The following is a 9,899-nucleotide window of genomic DNA, read 5'->3' as shown; positions in this document are numbered from 1 at the left end:
CGATGCATATAGTGGCGAAGAAAAGGTACATATGGAAAAACTCATATGTGAGGAGCCTGATGCTCAAGGAATAATAATGAAAAGTTTCTGTCCAAGAAGCCCTCGGGTATAGTGGACGTACATATTTAAAGATGTATGCGTCAGGGGTGTGCAGTCGAGCCGTACGAAAGCTTTAAAGCGAGGAAGAAAAATAGTAATCGAAAAAGAGAGTAAAAATAATGGAAACTACCGGGGAGGAGATGAATAAGGAGTCCGGTGCTAGGCATAGAATCTTTGGAGTCTGGCCGCGTTCCAAGGGTTCGGCTCGAGGCGATTGTCTGATGCATCATGAAGACAGTACTCCTCTCCGGTGAGAACTTCGTCAATTATGAAGGGACCCTCCCATTTGGGCTTGAGTTTGTTCTTTTTCTTCTCCGGCAGGCGTAGAATGAGTTCGCCAATGTTGTAGGTCTTGGCCCGTACTTCTCTACTTTGATATCTTCGAGCCTGCTGTTGGTAAAATGCTCAACGGGCTTTGGAGACGTCGCGCTCCTCCTCCAAGGCATCTAGGCGTCCTGCCGATCTAGCTCGGCTTCTCTCTCTTCATACATACGCACTTGAGGTGAGTCATGAATAATACCGCAGGGCAACACAGCCTCTGCACCATACACCATGAAGAAAGCTGTGTATCCGGTAGTACGGTTGGGCGTGGTCCGCAACCCCCATAGTACGGAGTCGAGCTCCTCAACCCATTTCTTGTCAGATTCTTTCAAAGACCGCACTAGTCTGGGTTTGATGCCGCTCATAATAAGACCATTGGCTCGTTCGACTTGACCGTTTGTTTGTGGGTGGTAGACAGAGGCGTAATCAAGCTTAATGCCCAGATTAGCACACCAAATTTTTACCTCATTGGCTATGAAATTGGAGCCGTTGTCGGTGATGATGATGTGTGGGACACCGTAACGATGCACAACGTCGGATATGAATGTTATCACCGGCCCGGACTCGGCCACTTTGACTGGTTTAGCCTCTATCCACCTGGTGAATTTATCCACCATCACCAGCAGATATCTTTTCTTATGGCTTCCCCCTTTAAGGGGTCCAACCATGTCCAGTCCCCAGACTGCGAAAGGCCAAGTAATGGGGATTGTTTGTAAGGCAGTTGGGGGCATATGGCTTTGGTTGGCGAAGAGTTGGCATCCGACGCAGTGTTGGACAAGGTCCTGCGCGTCTGCTAGGGCCGTCGGCCAATAAAACCCTGTATGGAAGGCCTTGCTAACAAGGGCCCAGGCTGCAGCGTGGTGTCTTCCTAGACCAGCATGAATTTCCGCCAAAAGCCGCTGCCCCTCTTCCTCGGAGATACATCTTTGAAGTACTCTGGTAGTACTTTTTTTGTAGAGCTCTCCGTCATGAACCTTGTAGGCCTTCGAACGCCAGACAATGCGGCGGGCCTCATTCTAGTCTTCGGGGAGCTCCTTCCTATTAATTTAGGCCAAGAAGGGTTCGGTCCATGGGGCAATGACTGCCATAATGAGATGGGCCGACAGTGTAGTTTCGGCGGCTGAGCCCCCGATGATATCAGTGTGTTCAAGATCTGGGGTTGTGTTTGGATCCAGACTGTTGTTGCCGCCCTCCCCTTGCCACACCATGGATGGCATAAAAAGCCTTTCCAGGAAGATGTTAGGTGGGACGGGGTCGCGCTTAGCGCCAATGCGAGCAAGGACGTCCGCCGCCTGGTTACTTTCTTGGGCGACGTGATGAAATTCAAGCCCCTCAAACCGAGCCGACATTTGTAAGACGACATTGCGACAAGCTGCCATCTTTGGATCTTTGGCATCAAAGTCTCAATTTATTTGAGATATTGCGAGGTTTGAGTCCCCGCGCACCTCCAGGCGTTGTATGCCCATGGATACGGCCATCCGAAGACCGTGCAATAAGGCCTCGTATTCGGCTGCGTTGTTGGAGTCTGTGTATAATATTTGGAGTACATATGGGACGACATCTCCAGTTGGGGACGTTAACACGATGCCCGCTCCCAAACCCGCCAACATTTTGGAGCCGTCGAAATACATAACCCAATTGGAATATGTGCCGTGCTCTTTAGGGAGTTCGGCCTCTGTCCATTCGGCGACGAAGTCAGACAATACTTGGGATTTGATGGCTCGACGTGGCTTGTATGTTATGTCGAATGGAAGTAGCTCGATAGCCCATTTGGCAATCCGGCCCATGGCATCGCGGTTGTTTATTATATCATTCAGTGGTACTTCAGAGGCCACCGTGATTGAACACTCTTGAAAGTAGTGTCGTAGCTTTCGGGATGTCATGAAGACCGCGTATGCTATCTTTTGATAATGGGGGTACCGGGATTTGCATGGTGTGAGAATAGTAGATACGTAGTATACTGGTTTTTGAAGTGGGAATTTGTGCCCGTCCTGCTCTCGTTCGACGACGAGCACGGCGCTCACCACCTGATGTGTTGCCGATATGTATAGCAACATGGGTTCGCCAGCGTTTGGTGCGGCCAGGATTGGGTTGCTTGCTAGGAGGGCCTTTATTTCCTCCAGTCCGGCAGTCGCCGCGTCTGTCCATTCGAAGTTATCGGTGCGCCGTAAAAGGCGATAGAGTGGTAGTGCCTTTTCTCCTAATCGGGAGATAAAGCGACTTAATGCTGCCACGCAACCAGCTAGTTTTTGGACTTGTTTGAGGTCTATTAGCATAGCCAACTATGACAGAGCTCGAATTTTAGCTGGATTTGCTTCTATTCCTCTATTGGAAACGATGAAGCCCAGCAGTTTTCTAGCAGGGACGGCAAAGACACATTTTTCCAGGTTGAGCTTAATGTCATACGCACGGAGGTTGTCGAATGTAAGGCGTAAGTCGTCTATTAGTGTTTCGACGTGCCTAGTTTTGATGATGACGTCATCCACGTAAGCTTCGACTGTCTTGCCGATCTGCTTCTCCAGGCATGTTTGGATCATGAGTTGGTATGTGGCGCCGGCATTCTTGAGCCCAAAGGGCATGGTGTTGAAGCAGAATGGCCCATATGGGGTAATAAATGCTGTTGCAGCTTGATCGGACTCCTTCATCTTGATTTGATGGTATCCGGAATATGCATCGAGGAAACACAGTGAGTCGTGTCCTGCGGTGGCGTCAATGATTTGATCAATGCGGGGGAGGGGGAAGGGATCCTTAGGGCAGGCCTTGTTGAGGTCTTTGAAATCGACACACATGCGCCAGGATTTGTCCTTCTTTGGTACCATCACCAGGTTTGCCAGCCAGTCCGGATGTTTGATTTCTCTAATGAATCCGGCTTCGATAAGCTTGGCCAGCTCCTCCCCCATGGCTTGTCGCTTGGGTTCGGAGAAGCGTCGCAGTGTTTGCTTGACCGGTTTGAATCCCTTTAATATATTGAGGCTATGTTCGGCCAGCTTACGTGGGATCCCTGTCATATCTGAAGGGTGCCAGGCAAATATGTCCCAGTTTTTGCGCAGGAACTCTCGTAGTGTTGCGTCAACTGTTGGGTTCAGTTGTGCTCCGATAGATGCTGTCCTCTTGGGGTCCGTCGGGCGGACCTGGAATTTGACTATTTCTTCTGCTGATTTGAAGGAGGTGGATTTGGGGCGTTTGTCGAGGATCACATCGTCCCTGTCTACCGTGGAGCGCAGCACGGTTAATTCTTCGGCCGCGAGGGCTTCGGATAGTGCCTCAAGGGCCAGGGATGCGGTTTTGTTTTCAGCGCGGAGTGCTATGTCCGGATCACTAAGTAGTTGCACCTCTAATCCTCTGGTAAGTACCTCGAACCCAATTGGTCAGAGTGCACTAGTTTATGTCGTCCGTGCAGATTCTCAATGACCAAAATCACAATGTGAATTCGAAAGAACTTCATCAAGATGGCTACTGCTATTTGTGTTGCTGGATTAAATTTCCTAGAAAAAGAACAAAACGTCACATCTCTGTTTACATCAGTACTCTTTGGGTTGAGCCTGTGGTGACTCCCCTTCTTGATGTATCCTCCTAGGAAACAGAAGCTCGTGTATTTGCTTCTCTGCGCTGAACTCCGAACTAGCCTACAGTGCAAAATATTCAGAACCACAAGAGCATGAAATGCAAATATCTTCTTACAGACTAATGTTTCTCCACCGTCGATCTATTGTTTATCATACTGTACATGGCCCATAAGTACAAATTTGTAGGCAAAAGCTGAACCACTGACCTTTGTAGGGAAAGCAAATCTCAGTGTCTGCACTTGTGTTCCTGAGCACAGTCTCAAGTCAAACCCAAGGCAGTCGACGCCGATGATTGCTGCTTCCTGAAGAATTATAGCCGGCATGGTGGTTTAATACCCAACTTCGAGATGCTCAATGTATCTATTCCCTAATTTTCAATGTTAACAAAATGCCCATGAAGGAATATTACCTCTACTTGAATGGCCTTGCACCTCCAACAGAGTGATTTCAGAGCTTGTGTTATCTTGTCTCCACCGGCTCTCAAGCGTGATATTATGTTTGGTGCAGAGTGCGCGATGATGTCGGGTCTAGATTTCCGGTATTCTTCTATCTTTACCTTGGGCTACAAGGAAAAGACACGAAGAAAACATTACTAGCGCTCAAGATTGTACAACGACAATTCTGCAGTCACATAAGATATTATATTGTTAATTCACCATGTTTTTAAGCATGTATCCTTCCTTGCCTAGCATTGTCCTTGCCAAGATTAAGTATGAGACTTTCTTTGTAAGTGGTGACCTTGTAATTAGTATAGTTCTTCTATTTTAATGAGATGGAGGGCAAGGCTTTAGCCTCGGTTTCAAAAAGAATATTGTTAATTCTTCTATTTTTGTGGGTCTCCGAGCTACAGGACGTATCCCTACGTGGTCCTTACCACAGCATGAGGAAGTGCACGAGTTTATGGTGTCTGGTTGCAACCAATGGTAGCACATGATACATACAACTGGTTTGGATGTGGGTCCAATAGTAGGTTGGCATATTTTCCTATTTTCGCCGGTTGTGACTCTTTTACACGGTTGATTTGTTTACTTAAACTACTTCTAATAATTGAGATGTGCATGGAAATGATGCAGAGGCCGGGGCTAATACTCTTTTTCTAAAAAAAAGACTTACGTAGTAGGCATGAGCTTACACAGATTCGGCCCTCTTGGAAAATTAGTATGGCTTATCAAATTGAATAGACATACCTCTGTACCATATGCAGTGATCAGCTCAATGCTCAGAACTTCAACCTTGAAAAATGTAGCCCCACTTCCCTTTTTGTCGTCTTTGAGTGGTTCATCACCTACCGAAATTCCGGGAGCTGATAAGATTAGTCCTATGTTTCAGGAAAGCAATATCTGATGAATGGAAGGTTCATTGCAACAACCATTTAATAAATGCCTGGAAACCATGGTGCTCTCTTCAGCAAACGCAGGTCTCAGCTGACCCTCAACAACAAGGCTTGCAGGTGGTCGGTCCAACCAATCTATACTTGATTTGCTCGCATTCTGACAGTAAAAGTTAAGAGCATAGTGGCTAAGAAAGCGATTCAGAGTGAGTGGTACATAAGCTGATGGATGCTAATTGAGTTTCAATCATCTACCTCCACAATCATCCTCGCAAAGTATAGTGGATGACAGGAATTTACGGTTTCAAGGTTGGACCAGTTAGGTGCATCGTCATCTTCTTCATCATCATCGCCGTCGTCATCCCCGTCTTCTTCATCAACAGCATATATACCCTCCTACATGTTTTCAGACACACAGCATAAGGTAAATCACTAAACTATTTTGCTGTTGACCAGTTGCCCAGCTGTGCAGAATTTTAGTACCTCCTCATATTCATCGTCAGAATCGTCGGAATCATCGTCCTCCTCCTCCTCCTCCTCTTCTTCTTGTGCAAATGAAGTCGATGACGCCGCTGCTAGATCCAAGTCAGCAAAGACATCTGTGTTATCGAGTCCAATGATAACATGCTGCAGATACCAAACAACATATTAACTCAAGTGTAGGCACAAGCCACAAGACACAAAAACACATAATTGACCTTTTCATGAAGAGAACTGTTTTTTTTTGTGGGGGGGGGGGGGGGGGGGGGGATTGAAGAGTGGAGAATTATAACAGAATTGTTAACCTTCAAATATCGAAAAAATAACAGAATTGTTACCGCAATCTTGTCGTCGCCCATAATGTTTTCCATGACCGCGTCGTCGTTGTCGACCTCAAAGTAAATATCTGAGAGTAGATTGCCACACGTACAGAAGATTAAAGGAAGAAAAATGACAATTGCACAAATTATGGACCCGAGTACGCAGCCGCATATATACCTCCATTCTCGTCGGTCAAGTAGGGGAACTCCGGCAAGATGATCCTCTCGTGCACACCGTCATCGATGAGCGTGGAGATCATCACCGTTGCATTGTTGTTCACCTGTGCATGCATATTGCAAGATTCAGCACTGCAGACTAAAAAAGAATTTGACCGAAAACAGTAGGAAAATCCCATTTTTGTATTTTCTTTATGGGATTGTTCTCAAGTACAAAAAAAAAGGAAGGAAAACAGATAAATCAAATAAAAGAATAACAAGGCTTCCCTGAGGTGGGGAAACACAAATCAGCTACAAGACTATCTACACTGAGGTGGGGAAATACATATCAGCTAGAAGGCTATTATTCATAGAGCAATCTTGTCTATCTGAAGTTAAAGACCGATGGTTCAAAAGCGTGATAAGGTTTCCTCACTGCTCTATGAATGACCCAATTGAGCTCCTCTTTCAGTTTCCTCAGGCAAGAATAAAGATTTGTCTGGTCCCTTTGAAAATATAGTCGGCCAGATAGCCCAGGTCGTGAGAATGAAAATCCCAGGGGAAAAAGGCACTTGCATTTCAGCTCTGAAGCTGCCAATCCTTCTCTGAATGTCAGTCTCCTGGGGAAAATCTCCATTGATCTATTTGTTCAGAGATATGTAATTCCACAACCAAAGCTGTCGTAGCCTGAAATTCAGAGTATGCTTCACCAGACCGGGGGAGATAGAATAATTCCTGAGGGTCATTGCACTGCTGAACACTTCTGACCGTAATCTCGTCGCACTTAACAGAACGGCACTGCAGAGGACTCAATGGACGGAGCAATCTTTCTAACCTCGACGATTGTTCGGGCGGATTCGGCGTCGGTGAGGCGCGCCGGCTCTCCGTCGTCGAGCTGAAGCGTCTCGGCGATGTCCTCCCAAGGATGGTAACGGCCGCCTCTCCCCGACGACGGCGGCTCGTCCGGGTGGTCCGGCGTCGCACTGGCACTGCATCGTCCACCGAGCTGAATTCAGCAATTGTACTGACAAAAGACAGAAGAAGCGCGTACGTACACATTCAATCATACCGGCATTGGCTGCTCCGGCGTGCGTGCGGGGTGCTGCTCCAGGAGCAGTGACAGCGACAGTGCGAGGAGTGATGGCTCTGACCGCTGCCACACAGCGGCGGGAGGGCGGAGCGGCCGGCTTTGAACAGGCTAGGCGGCTGCGTGGGGCGGCGGGAGCGGGAGAAGAAGGATTGGTCCGGCGCTGCTGCAGCGGCGGCCGCCATCAGCGTCAGCATGGCACACCATGGAACGGAGGTGACCGGGCTGAGAAGTCAGTAGGATAGTTTTGTGTGACTCCCCGCCCCGCCTCTCGTTTCCTATCCGAGACCGACCCGAATACTGCCAGGGATACGGCACAGCTGTGCAAACACGAGGTGGCTCCAAGCAACTGTTGAGTCATCGACCTCGCTGCTCCGACGCCCACCACCTGCTCGACGGGGTGCTCGTCACCTCCTCCGCCTTCATCAGTGACCGCCGACGACCTGAGGCTGCCATACCTGTGGTAGGTGATGAGGACTGCAACGTCGACACCACGGCTGCTGTTGCTCCGGTGCGCGCCATATGCTCGGCGGGTGGCCTGGGCAACAACACCGAGGGAGACGACCCCGTGGCGTCGTGCCGCCTGCTGATTCATCGGAGTGCGCATGTACCCTTCGCCATGCCGCAGGAGGAGGCGTCACCAGCACGGGTCTCACGCTGGCTGTTGGCCGCCCTCGAGGTGGACGCATGGGCGCCCGCAAGGTGTTCGGTGAAAGTTCCTGTCAAGGCACTATTCCGAGACCCGCTAGGCTAGAACATCACGCCGTGGGACGCTGTGCACTCCGGGCCATTGCCACCCCTCGCGTGCGGGCAAGGTATGTGCATTGCTGCCGCTGGAAGAGCTCAGTAGCCTCACAGAAACTACTTCAGCTGGTACTGAGCATGCAATGCGTTGACAATATGTAATTACACAAGGACTGAAGAGGATGCAGTTGAGCCCAACCTGAAATCATGTTGTATTTCTGTGCGTGCTGTCCTTTCCTTATTCTGCTAGATTTTGGGACTGAGGGAGTTTCTCCTTAATTTGGCCAGTTGTTGCTTGCTTGCTTAATGGGAGTACAAGTAAAGCTAGCCCGTCTCTCACGGCTATGAGCATAACGTCTCATTGTCAAATTTCGAATTCTTTTTTCCTTAGGAAAGCCACAAGCAGCATCCGAATTTAAATTAATACTCTCGCTGTTTCAAAATAACTGAAGTTCTAGGATTGTCATAAGTCAAACTCCAATAAGTCTGAGTGTTTGACAAGTTGGTATGAACCAGGACTGGGCCGAGTATCCAAGTAGAGGAAGTTATCCCAATAGAAACCAATTAGCTCCCAACTTGGTGCACGCGCAAAGCACTGTCACGGGCCATCACGGTCTTCTCCCCAAGTTGCCAGCAGCCTAACAGGCTCTTCGCAACAGTTAGCAATAGAACTAGTGAACTCCCGTGAAATATCACTATTTCATTGTTTCCACTGTAAGAGCAAAATATGTCCCTATCACCTCCCATTTCTAGGTAAAATACATTTGAGCAGCAAAAGAAGAACGAGAAAAGTGCTGGGAACAGATATCATATGAAGCCACTAGAGCTCATGTGGAGCATCAAAGGAGAATATGTTGTTGTGGCGTGAAGATTGATGCATGAGAGGCTTTCGTCGTGATATATAGGGTGGCACTAGGAGTACATAGTGGGTGAAAGATGACCCTACTCATTAATGTGATTGGGTTTTGCATCACAGGAGAACTAAGGTAGTCCTATGACATGCAAAAAGTGAACAATGAGCGATTGTTACTTATCACGGTTTTTTTTGTTTTTCTTGAGAAATAATGTCTAAGATTTATGTTTATCTAGAGAGAAAAGGTCCAAGGACAAAGCCCTATAGCATGCTAAAAAGGGGTTCGACGGTAATAGCATTTTACAAAACCGGATGTCCGCGTTATATCAATACAAACAGAACACACATAATCACTGCCACAACCAAAACCAAAACAAATGCCGATCAAATGATAGAAAAGTAGATATCATCGAAATTAGCTCCCAGACTGGATCGAGTATTCAAGAACATCAAGTTTAGCATGCATGTCCTGCACCTCTCCCCTTTGTTTGAATAACACATGCTTCGATGAACTAGTAAATGTGATGGGACCTACAATAGCAAACCAGTCCATTTCAATGCACAACCATCGGGATCAATTACTAGGAGCTAGTTCACCTAATTAAGAAGGATTGTCTATAGCTTGTTGGATTGAACAAGGATATAAACAGTTTAGCAATCATCAACCACTGTTTGTGTAAACTTGCCAATGGCTTCCATGCCCAACAATTGATCAATGAGTACCTTAGCAAGAAAGCGAATGAGTAGGGTATGAGCATGAAGGGGAAAGCAGTTATACACATAGTGGGAGAAATGTATTGATTCATTCCTCCCAAGTTTAGTAAATTTTAGTATGATTAAGATGTCATTCATTCACGAATAAACATCTTCAAATAACCACCGAGAAAGGATGTCGAAGTATTTTTCTACAATAAACAGAGACGACACAAACACACACTGGGAG

The 9,899-nt window shown here is 47.4% G+C and overlaps 1 protein-coding gene across 1 annotated transcript; it reads right to left on the bottom strand.

Annotated features, from left to right (window-relative positions):
• Positions 1-3,845: 3,845 nt before the first annotated feature.
• On the bottom strand, positions 3,846-7,664 carry LOC125507749 (uncharacterized protein At3g49140). The gene is made up of 11 exons (XM_048672240.2): positions 7,342-7,664; positions 7,108-7,261; positions 6,295-6,397; positions 6,135-6,202; positions 5,800-5,943; positions 5,572-5,712; positions 5,356-5,476; positions 5,174-5,271; positions 4,396-4,548; positions 4,193-4,288; positions 3,846-4,046 (listed from the first exon to the last, which is right to left on the bottom strand). The coding sequence occupies exons 1-11, from the start codon at positions 7,554-7,556 to the stop codon at positions 3,942-3,944; spliced, it is 1,398 nt and encodes a 465-aa protein (XP_048528197.1). The 5' UTR covers positions 7,557-7,664; the 3' UTR covers positions 3,846-3,941.
• Positions 7,665-9,899: the final 2,235 nt, after the last annotated feature.

This window comes from Triticum urartu, chromosome 5A (genome assembly GCF_056163025.1).
Source record: "Triticum urartu cultivar PI428250 chromosome 5A, HENAU_Tu73, whole genome shotgun sequence".
Lineage (NCBI taxonomy): Eukaryota > Viridiplantae > Streptophyta > Magnoliopsida > Poales > Poaceae > Triticum > Triticum urartu.
This window is presented reverse-complemented; position numbering and strand designations above follow the sequence as displayed.

What these genes read in the sequence shown, in the direction of transcription:
- LOC125507749 (XM_048672240.2), bottom strand. Translation starts at nt 7,556, where the DNA reads ATGCTGACGCTGATGGCGGCCGCCGCTGCAGCAGCGCCGGACCAATCC. An exon ending in CGCCGGAGCAGCCAATGCCG is followed by an intron (nt 7,262 to 7,341) that starts GTATGATTGAAT and finishes TGGACGATGCAG; the next exon opens with TGCCAGTGCGACGCCGGACC. An exon ending in GATTTGCTTTCCCTACAAAG is followed by an intron (nt 4,047 to 4,192) that starts GTCAGTGGTTCA and finishes TTTGCACTGTAG; the next exon opens with GCTAGTTCGGAGTTCAGCGC.